General features: G+C 40.4%; 1 protein-coding gene across 4 annotated transcripts in view; it reads left to right on the forward strand.

Annotated features, from left to right (window-relative positions):
• The window catches only part of NFKB1 (nuclear factor kappa B subunit 1), a 78,235-nt gene that overhangs the window by 14,121 nt on the left and 45,184 nt on the right, over positions 1-18,930 (forward strand). For all 4 annotated transcript variants that reach the window (XM_081959815.1, XM_081959817.1, XM_081959818.1 and 1 more), the window contains exons 2-4: positions 12,824-12,911; positions 15,075-15,115; positions 17,854-17,952. In XM_081959815.1, coding sequence (XP_081815941.1) covers positions 12,833-12,911; positions 15,075-15,115; positions 17,854-17,952 — 219 coding nt within the window. In that variant the 5' untranslated portion in view covers positions 12,824-12,832. The remainder of the gene's footprint in view (positions 1-12,823; positions 12,912-15,074; positions 15,116-17,853; positions 17,953-18,930) is intronic.

Genomic DNA, 18,930 nt, shown 5'->3' on the forward strand with positions numbered 1-18,930 from the left:
GACTTTGTTTTATTGCTTTAGTCTGGAACCAAACACAAAATATTTCCAAGATATGTCTCTATGGAGACGTTTCTTTTGTTTTGGTTTTAACTTGGTCAGAAGTTACCGCATTTCAGTAATGTATTAGTTGATACAAAAGAAGGCAGAGAAATGAGAGAAATATATGAGGGCTACAGATGTAAGTTATTCAATCTGAATCTCTGCAAAAATTAATTCCTATAGCAAGGTGATTGTTTTATAAGGCTGCAACTAAAGATTTTATTCTACTATCATAAGAAAGTGCATTGAATGACTGAGGGAATAGGTGGGGTGGGTGGAAATATATTCAGAACAAGTGCGGAAAATGAGTATGTTATGATTATATCATGTATAACAGATCTGAGCAACTGCAAGAGTTTATAGCTCTCTTTTAAATGGGGAGAGGAATCACATCTATAGCAAACATTGGTTTAATTAACTTTAAAACCCCTCTAGAATTCTGTCTACTTAATAGCGTTAACGTTATGTCAGTATTTTCTTCTTCCCTTCCTTTCTTCCTGTTTAAATTTATTCCCAATCTCATGAATAGTTCTTGGGTAGTTCTGCTGAATTCAAAAGCTTGTTCATGATGTTGCAAAATTATCTAAGTTGGAAGCCATCATTACATTTTGGAATTATACATTATAAAGAAGCATCTCCCAAGTTCAGCTTCATTGGATAAACCCAAATTATAATGTAGAATCCTTGCTTTCGGAACTTGGTTATTTTCTTGCAGCTGTTAAATTACCAGACTAGGTAATGTCTTCAGTACTGCAGGGAAATGGGCTCTACTCTGTTTATATACATTAGTTTGCCTGACTGTGGGGACATTGCTATGCATTTCCTTGATCAGACTGTTGTTTACTTTTTGATTGTTTGTCTCGATAGTTCCTTGATTAAGGTATTATTTGCAACTTGATAGTTTATTTGGTGTTAATTGGTGTCACCCCCTGCTTATTTGGATGTTGATTGCTGATGAGAAGGTGTTCTGATTTTGCCTTCCATATTTACATGGCATTTCTAGGTGACAGTTTTCTATGAATTTGAAATTGGATAGCAATTACCTGGTACTCTTTCCTTTGATTCACTGATGATTATGTACGATCAAGTCATTCTTACTCTTAGATTTTTTTACTTCACAATTTGTCCCTAATCTGGACTTTCAAGTTGTCCAATGGTGCACTGCTGGATATCTTCATATCTTTCCTTCCACCTTTCTCAACACAACAGCCTTTTCCAGAGCGCCTGTTTTTTGGACATTGTTAGTTGCGAAGTCATATCTGACCCATCGCAACCCCATGGACAACGTTCCCTCAGGCCTTCATGTCCTCTACCATTCCCTGGAGTCCATTTAAGCTCACGCCTACTGCTTCAGTGACGCCAGCCAGCCACCTCATTCTCTGTCATCCCCTTCTTCTTTTGCTCTCAATCTTTCCCAGCATTAGGCTCTTCTCCAGTGTCTCCTTCCTTATGTGGCGACACATAATATGTCCAAAGTAGGATAATTTGAAACTCATCATTTGTGCCCCAAGTGAGAACTGTAGATTGATTTGTTTGATGAGCCACCAATTTCTGTTCTTAACTGTCAATGTTATTCTCAAGAGTATTCTCCAATACCCAGATACAAAAGTGTTGATTCTCTTCCTATCTTGCTTCTTCAAGTCTCTCCTTTAAATCTGAATTTATTTTATTGACTGTCATAACATGGTAATTATTGGATGTGGGCTCATAAAAGGAAATTGTATATAGTTAAGATAAGGTACTGTAGGTGATTAGGAAAACCAAATAAGGAGTAGTTTAATGGTAAGTAGGACTGTCTTTGGGAGACAAGGGGAAGAGATGATGTGGAAGTGTCAGATAAGAGACAGCATATCCTGCAGCTGTATAGTGGGTGGGAAAATGCCTCAGAAGGGCTCTTCCCTAGGACTGAGAAGGGAATGGTGGGAGAATTTTACTTTCAGACTTTCAAAAGTAGTTTTACAGTAAAATAGAATTAGTTTATCTGGTTGTCTGTTCTACCTGTTCTATCTGGTCAGGCTGACATTAATCTGGGTTCCTTCTAAGCCTTTTGCTATGTCCATAATGCAGCTGCAGACACCTTTTCTGAGGAACAGATTTTTTAAAAAAAAAATGCATAAACTTTCAACTGCAGCTCCCATAACCATATGGTTTTTCTAACCAAATGCAAACAACACGACTTCATTCCTAAAGGATTGAGAAACAAACTTCTACAGACTACCGCTAAAATCATGCCATACGGACTCCAATAAATTCAGCATTCTCTGAAGTGAGCAAAAATTAAATCTCAGTCAGAGGTGGTACTGGTAGTGGAAATCGCAAGTGGGCTCGCCCATCCGCCCTGGCTCTATGCCGACCTATTTAGGCATGTTTTCAAACCACGCACATGCGTGCAAACCTCATGGGCAATCAAAGCACATGTGTGGAAGGCCGAGCACATGCGTGGATGGGGCACGCGCTCACATTTGCAAACTGGTAGGGAAAGTAAGTGAATACCACCCCTGAGCCCAGTGCCTTCTTTACTCTGGAATTTCCACCGCTTCAGGACTTCTCCAAGATGAAGACAACAAACCTTATAGAACAGAACATATATCTTTGAAGAACAAGAAACAAACTGCCCAGGCTTCTACAAACATCTACTCACCAAAATGCAAGGACTCTGGATTGTGTAGCATCTCCAGTTGGAATTTATGCTCATTTATGGGTCTTCCTAGACTCATAGCACCTGCTTGAGCAACAGGTGGCAGCTTTGACTAGGAAGGCCTTACCAAAGGCCTTTATCTCGAGTACCAACTGCACCCTTTCCTGCACCAGGAAGTTTTTCTCATAGTCATTCGTGTATTACTCACCACTGATATCTCATTTGGATTGCAGCAATGTGCTCTGTAGACTCCTTGGAAACTACAGCTGACTTGAGTAGTTGTGGTGGTATGGTTGCACCTTGGTAAGCTCATATTACACAAGATATACTAGGCACCATTTGGCTTTCAAGTACAATGCAAGGTGTTGCTGGTTATCTTTTAAAGCCCTATACCTGAGATGGCGAACCTATGGCACAGGTGCCACAGGTGGAATGTAGAGCCATATCTGCTGGCACGTGAGCGGTCAGCTCCAGCATGCATGCACGTGCCAGCCAGCTGATTTTCGGCCTTCTGGAGGGCCCGGGGAGGCCGTTTTCACCCTCCCCACGGTTTAGGAAAGCCTCTGGAGCCTTGGGAGGGCAAAAAACTGGCCCAACGGCCCAATCAGGTTCCCCTGAAGGAAACACCAAGTTCAGCTTGGAGGCGAGCAGTGGGCCCATCGGGGGTTGTGCGTGCATGCACATGTGGGGGGCGCACTTTGCATTATGGGTGGCGGCACATGCATACACTATTGCGCGTGCGCGCTCACATTTTTGGCACCCAACAACAAAAAGGCTAGCCATCACTGCCCTATACATCTTACAGCCTGTTTATTTCCAACCTCTCTCCAATTGTCTCTGCCCATCCCATACAATCCATCAGGGTTGGCATGCTTCAGATTATTGCCATTCTTGCCCACAAGGTCCATGTGGCTTCAGTCCTGCTGTTCTTCAGGAAGGCAATAAAGAGCTGGCTTTACCAGCAGGTCCTACCCATTGGGTTTTGTGAGGGTATGTTATGATTATTTTAATTTTCTATTCCCCAAAGATTGTTTCTATTTGCTTTTCGTTTATTGCTATATTGTGCTTTGAGTTGGGTCCAACATCAGGTTTTCTCAAGGTTACTTTAAAGACATAACAAAATAGGATTTTGGGGTCCTTTGTGCTGCCTGAATTTGGTTGTTTTTTGCAGATGTTTTATTACTCAGCCGGATAACATCATCGGTACTAGAAAGGAATGGGATTTGCTCTCTGTTTATGTACAAGTGTCTTGCCTGTCTCTGTTGATGAGAGTGTTCTTGATGGTTCTTTGATTAGGCTGTTATTTGGTGTTTGTCTGAGTTAGCAGTTCCTTGATTAGAGTATTATTTACTGTTTGATTGTTGGTCTGATATTAAACTTGACCTTAATCTTTGCTTATCTGGATGTTGATTGCTGACAAGAAGGCATTGCGGTCTTCTAGCTTTTTGATTGTTTCATTTGAATCGTATGCCGGTGTTGTTTATATTCCTGTTGACACCTGATATAGTTTGAATTCTATGGCATTTTTGGTTTCGGCTTAGTCTAGGATGCTCACAGTTTTCCAGTTGAAGCTATGGTGAAGTCTATCCATGTGCTGTGCAATTAAGAAGTTTTCATCATGGGATTGACTGCTTATTGGTTCATGGATGAGATCTGCTAGTCTTCTGCCTGTTTGTCCTACATAGTGGCTGATACAGTCCTTAATATTGTATGTTGTAGATGAATCCTGTTTTTTTCTTTGGGGGTTACTGTGTCTTTTGGTTGAGTTAAGATACTTTGGAGGGCTTTAGTTGGTTTGTGTGGTGCAGCGATGTCATGTGATAGTAATAATACGTTGATGGTTTCTGAGACAGTTGTTATCCTTTTCACAATTTATGTTGGCTGTGCTGTAGTGGGTTGAGTGATCAGGCCCTTTTTGATAAAGTTGCCTGAGTATCTGTTTTGTTGGAAAATGTATAGATGACCTGTTTCCTTTTTCGTATGTTGAGTGGTCAGGCACTTTTTATCAGGGTTGCTGCTGTGTGCTTCTGCAGCATCTAAATGGTGTTCATACACAGCTTGTCTTGTGGGAAGTTGGGTTATTACTTTGGTAATGGAAACCTTAATTAGCGTGGGTGGTTTTTACATAGACTTGTGTTTTTAATTTGCTATTGTTGCTTCCTCTGATGAGGCTATCCAGGGAAGGTAGTGAATTTTTAGGAATGTTGGGAATTAGACAGCGTATACGTTTAGATGATGATGATGATGATGATGATGATGATGATGATGATGATGATGATCTGGTCGCATCGAAAAAGGAAAGAGAAATTATTTCCATTTCCGCTATTTTATGGAGTGTGCCAAACATATAATCAAGTTTATTGTTAGTCTATAACAGTGAGGGCTAACCTTTTTGTCCTCATGTGCTAAAATTGAGCATGCAACAGCGCATGCACGTGTGCCACACCCATAATGCAAAGTTCCCCGCTTCCCCATGCATGCGCATGTGACCCCCCACATGCGCATGCACATGTCCTGCATGCGTGTCAGAGACCCGAAAATCAGCTGGCTGGCATGAAGCGCATGTGCGATGGAGCTGAGCTGGGCGACAGCTCGCATGCCTGCAGAGAAGGCTCCGTGTGCCACCTGTGGCACACGTGCCATAGGCTCACCATCATAGGCAGTGGTGAAATTCAATTTTTTTTATTACCGGTTCTATGGGCTTGGTGGACGTGGCAAGGGAAGGATACTGCAAAATCTCCATTCCCACCCCACTCCAGAGGACGGATACTGCAAAATCCCGATTCTCTCCCCACTCCTGGGGAAAGGATACTGCAAAATCTCCATTCCCACCCCACTCTGGGGTCAGCCAGAGGTGGTATTTGCTAGTTCTCTGAACTACTCAGAATTTCCACTACTGGTTCTCCAGAACTTGTCAGAACCAGCTGAATTTCACCCCTGATCACGGGTCTATAACAATAAAAATAAAGTGCATGTGACAAGTATTGTTTTTTTTTTAATACTGGTAACAAAATATCATTCTCCACACTGTCTGTACATAAAATAAGCCAAAGACTAAACCTTATGATGGCTTAGTGTGATACATGAATCTAGCCACTGAAATCTACAGTGCTTTATTCTCTTATTCCATTCTGTTCCTTCTAAGACTATGGGTGGAATCTAAAATTAAATTTAGGATCAAAAGGTAGAATGAACATAAAAATACCTTATGTTTTTGTTTACTAATATCTTGTTTGTATTAGATATAAATATAATTTATTAATATTAGTATATTAATATTATACTCTCAATAATTCTTCTAAAAAGGCAAAATTTGTAATATACTTTTAAAAAATGTTAGTCTTCAAAGAGCTGATTAGCTAAATTACACTATTTTTCTAGCAACGTAACAAATTATTAATATTACATTTAAAATTGGTCATATCTTAACCATTAGAATGCTGCTGTTTTTGTTAAGTGCATTTTAGAACTTAGAACCTTGTGCATTGCTGCTTGTAGAACATAATCTATGTTTCAGATTACTTCTGCTTTTTTGATGATCTTTTTTCTAATTGCCTTAATTTGCATTCATATATTGCTCATCCTTGAATCATCCAAAATTACATCAGATTCATATAATCATACCTATTAGTTAGAGACTTGGGACACTTTTATATGGAAATCCCATGAGTGAAATCTTTGTTGTAATATGTTGCTCTGCTCTACATCCCTGGAGCTTATGCAAGATCATTACTCTGCTATGTCTCAACTCCTTCTAATGAAGACTTACACAGAAACACATTTTTAGAAATTGTGCCTTGGCATGCTATGACTAGAACTATTTCTGATGTTGTATTGGTGAAATGTGTTTGTTCCAAACCCAAATGACTATTACCCATCTACAGTCATTCTACAGCACTGTTTATAGACAATCTTGTGTCCATTGATTATCTTTTGAAGTCCCTTCACTTTTTCCCCCCACGAAACAAATACATATATCATGAAATATCCCATTAATGAAGCATTAAAATATCAGAGGTACAATATACAAAGTGAATAATAACAATGTCCAGACATGTCATTCATTTAGCATCTTGTACCTCTGATATTTTAAAAGTTAAGTAAATTTCCCATACAGGTTCTCATCACTATACTGAGCAGCAACTTTTCAAGAAGTGGGAATAGCTTAAATGAGATTTTCCTCCCTTATTTCATTATCCCTACAATCTTAAGCAATTTGAGTAAGACGCTAAGCCAACATAGGGCTTGGGTGAAGGGAAGAATTTTTCTTTATTATGATCCTGATGCCCTGAAACCACTTTTCCTTTGATACTACTATTTGCCTTTTTCACTTGGAAAGTAACCACATTGGAACAATGACAGTAGGTTAGGTATTTGTTTTGGATTATTATTATTATTTTTCATTTCCACCAATCTTGGGGGAGGATTGTTTTTTGTTCATTTTAGTCATCGTTGACTCATGGAGTCTGCCTGGAGAAGTTCCTGCAGTTTTTTCAGCAAGAAGTTTGGAAGTCGTCTGCCATTGCTTTCCACCTAGGGCTGAGAGAAAATAGTTGGCCCAAGGTCACCCAGCTGACTTTGTGCCTCAGGCAGAACTAGGACACATAGTCAACTGATTTCTAGTCTGATGCCTTAATTCTTACCCTAAACTGGAGTTAAGATGCTATTATGTTAACATTTCTGTAAATCACTTGTCTTTTAAGCTTATGATCAGCGTACCCCTTTATTTGTGAATTTATGTCAAAGAAGACCTTTTCTGAATCTATACTCTAGAGCAGGGGTGTCAAACTCAAAGCCTGGAGGTGTTTAGATGTGGCCTGCAGGGCCGCCCTGGAAACAGCAAAGGACCGGCCCGCGGTGCCTCTGCCAGCAAAAATGGAGCTCGGGAAGGCCGCCCACAGTCCTCCTGAGGTCCATTTTGCTGGTAGAGGGTTGCAGGAAATGGAGCTCACAGCCGAAAATGGAGCTAGGGAGCCCATTTTTGCTGGCAGAGGTGCCACAGGTGCCCCTGATACAAGTGACATTGAGCTGCTCACGCCTACCGAGGTCAAATATAACCCTGATGCAGCCCTCAATGAAATTGAGTTTGACACCCCTGCTCTACAGTTAGTTTCATAGCTAACTGATACACTGTTTAAAAAAGAGCTGAAAGTAAAACAAGAGACCAGAGAGTCACTTATTCTACTGAACAAGAGACCAGCGAGTCACTTTTTCTACTAAAAATATGAAATAGGCTTTTTGAATGCAGACATAAATAGTTTATTTGGTATTGCATTTTTAGGTTTGTGCATCCTGACTGAGTCATAACTATAATTTAGATATTTCTTCATCTGTTCATTAATGAGTGGGAGTTGTAACTTTTTGACGCAAAGTTTTTGATGAAGCTCTTTGTAATGTATGATATTGAAAGTAGTGAAAGGCCAATTCTCCTAGGCGCTGCTTGGAGTGTCGAAGCATGGGTTAACTTCAGCTTGCTGCCCAAGGACTGAGTTCAAATCTTTGTGTAGCCACGCCTCCTGCTCCCTCCAGGAGCTCAGTTTTGAAAACTCAGTCGCCCTAAAAGGATGCAATTGGAGAGTCTCCAGACCTTGAGCAGCAAATTGAACTCTCCATATAGTTAGTGTAGCCTCTTTTTTATTATTTTTGTATTAACACTAGTTTTAGGATTATTTTGTTTAATTCTGCATAAAGTACAATTGTGAAAGCGCGGGACAGGTGCTCGGAGCGCTGCGACCTGCCGCGCCCACCACGGTTCAGGTACCACTGGGAGTCCTGAGGGCAGGTAGGAAGTCAGGTTCCCTCGTAGAGTCGCTGCCAGACCTTTAACAATTGATCGGAAGCTCTACTGAGCTCTCCGATCTGCAGGCAGCTTCCTAGTGTGCTCCATAGCTTGCGGCAGCCATTTTGGAAAGGAAAAAAAGTGGCGCGCTTTATTTCCAAGCCGTTACTTTGCCGCAGCCTGTTTCCCAAGCAGATTGCCGCCGGGAGGGCCTTAAATTGGGATTTCACTCTGGGTCACCAGGCAGGATCTCCCCCCCTCCTCAGGAAGTCCGAGTGGGCAGCTGCAAGGAGTTTGGCTTTCTCGGGCCGTTCCTCGTGTTACTGGTGCGCTGATCTGCATTGCCTGGAACTTTGAATTTGGCGCCAAAAGACTGCTAATTGCATTAAGTTCTGGCAAGGCCCCATTCCCATCAGGACTTGGCCTGGAGTGAAGAGGCCTACCTGCAGGGCCTTTACTTACTGGGAGCAGCTCCTTCTAAAGCTCTTTTCGGGGCAAAGAGGTACCATGGCCAACAAGAACGTGGCTGAAGCTAGAGACCCAGCTGAACCCCCCCCCCCCCCCAGCAAGCGCAGCAAAACCAACCCTGCTGCAAAGGGAGATAGTGCAGGCTGCACTGCAAAAGGGAAGCAGCCACAAGCCAAAAAAGACTTTCAAAGTTGCAGAGAAGTTGGCAGAAAGGAGACAGAAGGCCCTGGAGAGACAGTTCCAGAAGGCAGCTAGTGCACAGGCTGTGCAAAACAGAGCCTTGCCCGTTCCACCAGTTCCTTCTGAGGGTGCTTTGGAACAGACTCCGCAGGAGGGCCTCCCTGACTTGGCTGAGGAAGGAGATTTTGGTTTTTCACCCAATCCTTCCAGGGCTTCCCCCAGGTCTTTCAATTCTTCACTAGAGGAGGTAGATGAGGAGGAAGCCTGTTCCCTGTTGGGGAAGGATCCCTCCCAGTTGACCGTAGGGCTGGGGGAAATTCTGCCCTACCCCTGGCAATGCAGGAGGTCATTGAGAGAGCAATCTCACAGGGTATTGCTAGTGGTATCCAGCAGCTAGGGTTAACCTTGCCCCTGCTAACCAGAGCCAAAGCTAAAGGGCTGAACCCTGGTACTCTCCCTCTGGCTTCTGGGGCTTCCCCTCCGGCCTCCTCAGCGGTCAGCAAGGCGTCTGATGAGGAGGAGGCTGGGCAGGAGGCCCCTGATCTCTCAGAAGATGAGAATCTGACCCCCGATGTCCCCGCCTTCTCTGGCTTATTCAAGCCTTCTATGTTTAAGGTTATCTTGACTAAGGCAAGGGCTTCGGCCATCCAGATGGGACTCCGTCAACATGGAGAAGAGCTACCTGCAGCCCACCTCAAGGATCCAGCACCTGTGGGGACTGTGATCGACTCCAGAACCTGCAGGGTGTTCCTCACGCAGGAGAGAAGAGACAGCATCGCTTCCCTAGTGCGCCAGGTCAGATCAGCCAGGTCAGCTCCCTGGGGAAACTGATCTCGTGCATAGCTGTAGTTCCATGGGCACGGCTGCATGCACGGGAACTTCAGTGGTTCCTTCTCCCCATTCAACGACGAAAGGCCAGCAACTCCAAGAGGGTGGTCACAGTTCCTCCGAAGGTACTTCGGTCGCTTCGGTGGTGTTAATCCTCGGCGATGACGAAAGGGTCCCTCTTCAAAGAACCAGAGCGCCTGGTCGTGACAACAGATGCCAGCCTGTATGGCTGGGGCGCCCACCTACAGACTCATGTAATGCAGGGCAGGTGGTCGCAGGCGGAGCTCGTCCACAACATCAATTGGCTGGAGCTCAGAGCCGCCAGACTGGCTCTACGCCACTTCCATCCTGGTTCGCCGACCTGATCAGTCTATCGGTAGTCAAACATTGGCGCATACTTCAAGAGCAAGTAGCACTATGCCAAGGGAACTTCTCTCACCCGGATCCTCAATGGCTCCAATTGGCCGTGTGGCACTTGAGGGGGAGCTCCTGAGACAGGACAGTTTTTCAGACAGGGTGATACACACCATCTTGGCGTCTAGGAGACCCTCAACTGTGCGTATTTAATTGAGGCAACGTGGTCCACCTTTTCCTCCTGGTGTCACTCCCACCAAGTCAGCCCCACGGCTGCGACTATTCCGCAAATCTTGGAATTCTTGCAGGAGGGCCTGGAGAAAGGACTTGCCCCCAATACGCTTCGGAGGCAGACAGCGGCCTTGGCCACCATCCTATCCAGGGGTGATTCCCTGCTGCTCAGCAGACACCCAAGGGTCCGCAGCTTCCTGAAGGGGGCTACCAACCTACGGCCCCCAACAGTGCACCGGTATCCGACTTGGGACTTGCCAATCGTCTTACAGGCCTTAACATCTCCGCCATTCGAGCCTATTCACTCGGTCAGCCTACGGCACTTATCCCTCAAGACGGCCTTTCTCGTGTCCGATACGTCTGCACACAGAATTTCGGAGTTGGCCGCACTCTCCGTGAGGGAGGACGTGTGCATCATCCATTCAGACAGGGTCGTTCTGAGGTTGGACCCGGCCTTTTTGCTAAAGATCAACAGTTTATTCCACAGAACGCAAGAGGTGATTCTGCCCAATTTCTGCCCGCACCCTACGCACCCCAGAGAACGGACTTGGCACAAACTGGATGTGCGCCGGGCCGTGCGGGTGTACAAAAAGAGGACAGCCTCATTCCGTTGGTACGAGTCCTTCGTGTCATTCCAGCCTACATCGACGGGCAGAAAGATGACATCAGCTACTATTGGCCGCTGGCTGCGGGCATGCATAAAGTTGGCGTATGAGCTACAGGCCAGGCCTGTTCCTCCTCGTATTACAGCACACTCCACGAGGAGCGCCGCAACGACGGCCGCCTGGGCCACTCAAGCCTCTATTGAGGAAATTTGCCGGGCGGCTACATGGTCTTCGCCGCCTCCATTCATCTGGCATTACAGATTGGACCTCTTTGCCTCGGCTGAGGCCTCATTCGGAAGGAGGGTCTTGCAGAGGATCCTTGCGGCCCCTGGAAACAAGACAGTTCCTTCTTCCCACCCTGGGACCACATAGCTTGGGTATGTCCCATGCTTAGACACTTCAATCAGCACCTAGGAGAACAACCGTTGGCTTACCTGAATGGTCCTTCTCTAGGCGCTGCGGGAGTGTCCAACCCCACCCTGGGGTTGTTTCTCTGAATGGGTGCTGGACTTTGCACCAAGGGACACGGACGTTCCACACAGCAACCTTTCATCGGATTCCTTCGTTATTAAAACTGAGCTCCTGGAGGGAGCAGGAGGCGTGGCTACACAATGATTTGAACTCAGTCCTTGGGCAGCAAGCTGAAGTTAACCCATGCTTGGACACTCCCGCAGCGCCTAGAGAAGGACCATTCAGGTAAGCCGATTTCCAAATAAATAGCATCCACCTACATAAACCTACTGCAGAATTACTGGAAATTAGTTTGATCATCTGTACCAAGGGGAGGCAGTGAACATGGGTAACGATACTAGTCACAGTGCTAGGCTACCTGAATCAGGTAAGGTTAGGTTTTTATTACATTTTAAGTAAAAAAGAAGGAAAGGTCGCATATTGCAAAACAAAGTATGCAAAGTGAGTCTGAACCTTATATGAGCTAGGATTTTTAAGAAACAAAATATTTGTAGAAAGCAAAAAATACTACAGATTTCAGTCCTTTGCTTTGTTTAGAAGTATGCCTACTTACCCTAAAAGAACTGCATCATCAATTTAACTTCAGTTACGTTTGACTATTGAATTATGATATATCAGTCTTCCATATTGTCTGATTCACGTGGTATTTAGGGTTCTTAGCTATACTAGATGGCTAAGAGTAGACAATTCAAACCAGATACTGTAAATAGCTGGATGGTGAAATAACACAGACATTAATTATGCAGATAAAATATAGCTACCAAAAAAGTTACAGGTAGTCCCCAACTTACAGCTATTTGTATAATGACCATACAAAGTTACAAGGGCCCTGAAAAAGTGACCTATGACTAGTTCTCATCCTTCTGCAGTATCCCTACAGTCTCTTGATCAAACTTTGGGTGCTAGATTTACTATAGTTGCAGCATCCCACAGTCCTGGGATTGCCATTTCTAAACATACTAGAGAGGTCCTGACAAGACGAATCAATGGGGAAGCCAGATTTACTTAACTACCGCATGATTCATGTGACAACTTTAGTGATTTACATAACAACCATGGTAAAACGTCCATCAAATGGGGCACAACTCGCTTAATCCCTGCCTTGCTTAGCAAAGGAAATGTTGGGCTCAATTATGGTCATAAGTCAAGGACTATCTGCATAGTATTTGATTTTTTAAAAATTAGCTTGCTTAACTAGAGTTACTGAAAATGTAAACTTTCTTAACACAGGTATATGCAATGGAACATTACCCCTTGTGGATGAATCAGCTGTACGATAACACTAGCATGATTTCAACGGATCTGCCGCTTCGAGCAAGTAAGAGCCATTATTGCTTGATTGATAACATTGATTAATAATATATTTATATATATATATATATAGAGAGAGAGAGAGAGAGAGCTATTTAGATATATTGATGATGAGGAATTTTTAACCAGGCAGCTTCTCCAAGTATGGTTTTTGAAAACAAAAACACAAATTATGTGTGCCCAAACTAAGCATTTTAACCATTCTATAGGACAGAGGATCTTAGCTAAGTTGGGAAAGAACATCTTGAAATATGTGACAATGAAAGGCATTGTCAAATAACATTCTGATCCTTTTTATATCATCACTGTACAATTCTTTCTTGTGTTTGTGTGTGTCTGTTTGTGTGTAAGAGAAATACTTGGGAAATTTGGGGGCTTCCTGAAAACAAATACCCTGTTCTTTGCAACTGTGCTAAGATGACAGAGGTTTTGTGTGTGTGTGTGTGTGTGTGTGTGTATGTGTGTGGTGGTGGTAGTGGTGGTGGTTGCTATAGTCTGCTAGGCCTATTTCTCCAAATTAAAACACCACAGATGACTTAAGAGCATATCTGGGTGATTTTAACAACAGTGCAAGGAAGGAAGTATGAATGATTTTCATTCTTGTGTTCTTTATTGCTTGAAAAATGGGAATGGTAACTCATTGTCTCCTACAAGGAAATGTGTGAACTGCATCTTGATTTCCTCTTTGAATGTTAATCTCTTCTATTTATTACGTATGAAGATGATTTGGAAGATAAGGCTGTTGTTGAACTTTGGCCATTTAGCTGTTTAGCTTTGTGAGCTGTGTGGTACAATGCTTAGAATGCAGTATTGCAGGCTAACTCTGCCCAGTGCTTGGAGTCCGATCCTGACTAGCTCAAGGTTGACTCAGGCTTCCATCCTTCCAAAGCTGGTAAAATGAGGACCCAGATTGTTGGGGTCAATATGCTTAATCCATAAACTGCTTAGAGAGGGGCATAAAGCACTGCAAAGTGCTGTAAATTTTGTTGTATTTTCAGAGCAAGTGGTATGTTATCGTGTTAAAAGGAAAGGAAAAGAAAGGAATAAAAAGTTGGCTTATCTAGTTAAAGTTAAAACACACACACATGTACGCATGTATGTACGTACATACTGTATGTATTTATGTATGTATGTTATTTCTGGTAATTCTGGACTTTCGCTGAGTAAAACTGAGCGGGAGGTTTTAACATTTGTAGATATGGGAAGAAGAGATATTTTGTTGTAAAATCAAAAGAGGTGAAAAGTTACTGAAATTGTTTGTACTTGTCTTGGTAAAGAGCGAAGTCATTTCTTTATCTCTTAGCTTCTCATTACTATTTTTATCCTTTTTAAATTTTCTACTGACAATTTTATTTTTACTTTTTATATTTGTATCATAAGTTTGCATTAGTTTTTTATCTCCATAAATTTTAATAAAGCTATTATCAAAATAATTTAAAACACTTAAAAATATTTAGCAAGAAAACCGCTTACGTAAAATCTGATCAATTACGGAAAATCTGCATTTCTTTTGTCTAAAATATTTACCAAAAGAGGAAGTATTTTTAATTGCAATTCCCTTGGGCTGCGAATTGTTCTTTAGAACATCTGGCTTTTACTTGCTTTAATATCTCTTTGGGTCATCCCATTTAAAATCTTTTTAAATCTTCTATTTATCATTTATTCCTTATTTGTTACTGGATGTTTATTTCCTTTTGCTTTCTATATTATTAATTGTTGTAATTTTTAATAAACTGATTTATTGTTTTAAATTATTCTGCTTTGTGTATAGTGATTTGTGGACCTGGACTGAAATTGCAATGTTTTTGTTTTAGTCTTGCAGCTGTCCCGAAGTACAAAGTGACTGACAGAAATAGTTAAATAAGTATTTGAAGCTATTATTTGCTTTAAAATAGCTTATTTGCTTAGAAATAACTTTCTAGAATGCTACAAATTTTCATAAATGTTTGAAAAAATTATATGATTTTTGTTGTCAATAAATATATATAGCTAGGTTAGGTTTATATGATTGTACCACTATTTTATTTTGTTAGGATTTTTCTTTGTTGAATGTATCCACCAGGAATTACAGTCATATTTATGTCTTCAGTTTCTTGAAACATTGTTTGCAAAATGTCTTCAGAAATATAATATTTGTATGAATTCTTTTCTTCATTATCTTTTTTACTAGCTGATGGGCCATATCTTCAAATAATTGAACAACCTAAACAGGTAAGAGAAGAGAATTGTTTTCTTTTTTAATATTGAAAGATTAATAAATTAGCATAGTAAAAGCCCAACTATTTAAGATAATACTATACAAAAAAGACACATTTTATATGAAATTTTATCATGGTAGTATGATTATCATAATAGATGAAAGTTTGGTGGTCTCAAATCATCTGTACCACAAATTGTATGAGATCTTCTTATCCTAACTCTATCTTCTGCTTTTAATATCTATATTTATTTCTCTTAAGAATATTAATTACAATAGTAAAAACTAATGCAAACTAAACTTACAGAAAGGGAAGAGAATTGAAAGAAAAAATAAAAAGGGCAAAAAAGAAAAGAAGAAAAAGAGAGAATATAATAAAGAAAAAGAAATATCAAAAGTCACTTCTAACCATCATAAGTATAAACAACTTTAATAACTCTTTGGCCTATATTATTAAATAGATATATTTTCATCCCATATAGTATCCCTTATCGATAAGCAATCCATAAAACATCAACTTTTCAATCATGGTATCAGCAAAAAGTATATAAAAGATTGCCAGAACATTGCAAAAAGACATCTTATTTTAACCTTGGTCAAATAAACCAACTTTATATTTCTTCCTTTTACTTCTAGTAGTCTTAATCTTTAATTCAATCAAATATTGTCATCAAGTTTGATATCTCTTCAATTCATTTTACAGGAACATCCAAAAGGAAAAAATATGAAAAAAATGCAGGAATTTCAGCAGATTATACAGTTACAAATCATACTGTTTTGCTTCTATTTAGAAGCAACTCTGACATAAAAGGTAGCTGTTTTGCACAAATCCCTCATGCATTGAGCATGTCTAGGGAAAATAATTAAACACAGAATTGGACTTACTTTACTTACTTTACTTTACTTTACTTTACTTTACTTTACTTTACTTTATTTGCGCTTATAGACCGCCCCCTCTCCCAGAAGGGCCTCGGGGCGGTGTACAGTCCATACATAAAAATACATAACATGAATAGTTAAATATACTTAAAAATACAGGGGGAAAAATCAACTCAGTTCAGTTTGTAACTAAACTTTACCTATTTCTGCAAAGAATCTAGACCTGTGACACCACTTTACACCATTTTTCATTAACAGTTCCTCCTTACTTCCATATCAAACTTAAACCAGAAATTGAAGGGAAATCTGAATTCTGTCCCTTGAATCCAACTTCACTCTAGCTTCTTGGTCTCTTTCTCTCAGAATTCTGATTGTAGTTTTTTGAATATAAACATTTTCCTTCTGAACAGAGAAGGAGGCATTTCAGTAATTTGACTTTGGAGGTGACCCAGAACTCAAGAGTTGTCCTTCCTGCAGATGTAAATTTAATGTCTGAGATGAGTGAATGCATATTAGACATGCCTGGGCCTGTCAGAGAAGGCTGCAAGTTTGTAAAATGGGCTGGTTGTTTGGAACCATTGGAAGTATACTATATGTTTTGTTTTGAATGACAAGTTGAAAGGATATTGAAAAATTAAGCTGTTCTCTAGAAGAAATATGTTTTTGACAAAGCATTGTAAATGATACAGGATTAAGACAACTTAGCCTTGTGTAGCTGCTGTGCATGTTTCCAAAAACGTATTTCCACAAACAAAATACGTGTTTCCACAAATGAATATAGGATGAAAAATAAAAAAACTAATACAATAGTGTAAAGTTTATAAAAGTTTTGCTAAAGGAAAATTAAAACTCCCAGCTCTCCCTTTTTTGTGGCACTCTTAAGATTTAAGACGTGGAATTTTTTATTTAAATTTCATTAGTTTATTGTCTCAGCATTATCACTAAATGTTACCGTTCATTATTGTTGTGCAGATATCTATTTTTACATTTAAATAACAGTTTGAAATAATAGTTCTGATGTTTAAAAAAAAAGTCCAACATCCATGGGGAAGCATAGTCTTTAAGGGAATCAGCCAAAATGATACAAAACATGGAAAGCTTTAGTTGGTCTTAATATCAAAATGTCGATATTGTAAAAAGCAGAAGGGTGGAGGGAAAAGAAAATTGACTTGGAATACTGAAGCATTTATGACACATTCTGAGTATAATTCTAATGTTAAAATGGGGGAAATGGACTGAAAAGCTGCTATTAAGGCTTTAAAGTTTGCTCTTTTTCTTTTTTAATTGAACAAAATGAAAAAGTATTTTCAAATTAAGATAAGCCAGAAGGGGGGGGGGAGGAAACCATCACTATTATATTTAGAAGAACATTTCTATAGAAGAAAGTCATTTGCTGTGGAAGTATTGTTAATGTAGTCAATAAATAATAATCACATTACAATTTATCCTAAAAGAAAACACCCGAAAAGCACAGTTTATTTCTTATGTTTAGTCAGCATCAGAATTTCACTCCGAATATTTGAGATTTGTGACCTTTTTTGTAGCATAAGATATTTCTAGAGAAATAGACATATCTACTAGAAATTGCCTTTCAATTTTAATTTATAGTTGCCATTTAATGAACTTGATGGAAGGAAAGCATAATGTTCACTGCAATATCACCTGGATCTGTATTTGCTACATTATTTAGTTATTTCAATATTAAAATATTTAAAATATCTACAGTATCTATAGTAAATAGGTACTGTATTTTAATTAACAAGTCTGTGAATATTTATCTGTACTGTATGGGATATTACTGATTTATCTAACTTATTGAGCAATTCATAATTAAATCAAATGTTCTTTAATTCTTCAAAACTAATCTCCTTAGAGGGGCTTTCGTTTCCGCTATGTTTGTGAAGGACCATCCCATGGTGGACTTCCTGGAGCTTCTAGTGAAAAGAACAAGAAGTCTTATCCACAAGTTAAAGTAAGTTAATAATATAATTACTATATTTAATATGGTTAATATTTATTGAACATTACTATATAACTGTATTATCTGTGTGGTACTCTACAGCAGGGGTCAGCAACCTGTGGCTCTGAAACCGCATGTGGTTCTTTCATCCCTCTGCTACGGCTCCCTGTTGCCGGTCAATGCCACAATTTTGTGACGGCCTTCTGGTGGGGGGGAGCAGCACTGCGTGCCAGGAGGAGACTTTATGGCAAGGGGTGGGTTTTCTGGTCGGCTCCACAATTGATAGGGCTTTCGGTTAGGACAGATAGAGGAAAAATGATGCCGTGTTAGAAGGAGACTCCATCGTGGGGGAACTGGACTTCCGGTCAGCTCCAGAATTGAATGTGGGGGGCTTCTGGTTAGGGCCTTTGTGGCTCTTTGAGTGTTTAAGGGTGCCAACCCCTGCTCTACAGAATAAACAAGGGCATACTTTGCTGCTCAAAGTACAATGTATGTTAGTCAGAAGTGATTTTATTTAAAGTTCCTTCTATGGTAATTTATAACCTTCATTGGAAATAAATGATAAATTAGGTTAAATCCCCAGTTGTACCAACATTGAGAAGTGAGGGATGATAATTAGCCAGATAAGAATTAATTCAAAATCCACAATTACTGAGATCTTTTTGAGCTTGAAATTTTTTTCATAAAACAGTAAGCTTGGATTTAGGGGCATTTTGGTTAATTTTTATCCTACTGTGTTGTGATAATTGTGGACTATTAACTCTTGCTTTGCTTTTCTTCACAAGCAGAGCAATAGCTTCATAAAAGGGGATATGTTGAGCAAATCCAACTCATTTCCTTAAAAATATCACAAAGGGGTTTGATCTTCATTTTCAAATCCTACTATTTTCCGAATGTGTTGGTTACTGTAAAGATATCTGTGCTTTTACATGTTTTGGCTAAAGTGTTACATATCTTCTCTCAGCTGCAGCTGAATTATCAATATACCCA

This window comes from Natrix helvetica (genome assembly GCF_964273705.1).
Source record: "Natrix helvetica genome assembly, chromosome: 7".
Classification (NCBI taxonomy): Eukaryota; Metazoa; Chordata; class Lepidosauria; order Squamata; family Natricidae; genus Natrix; species Natrix helvetica.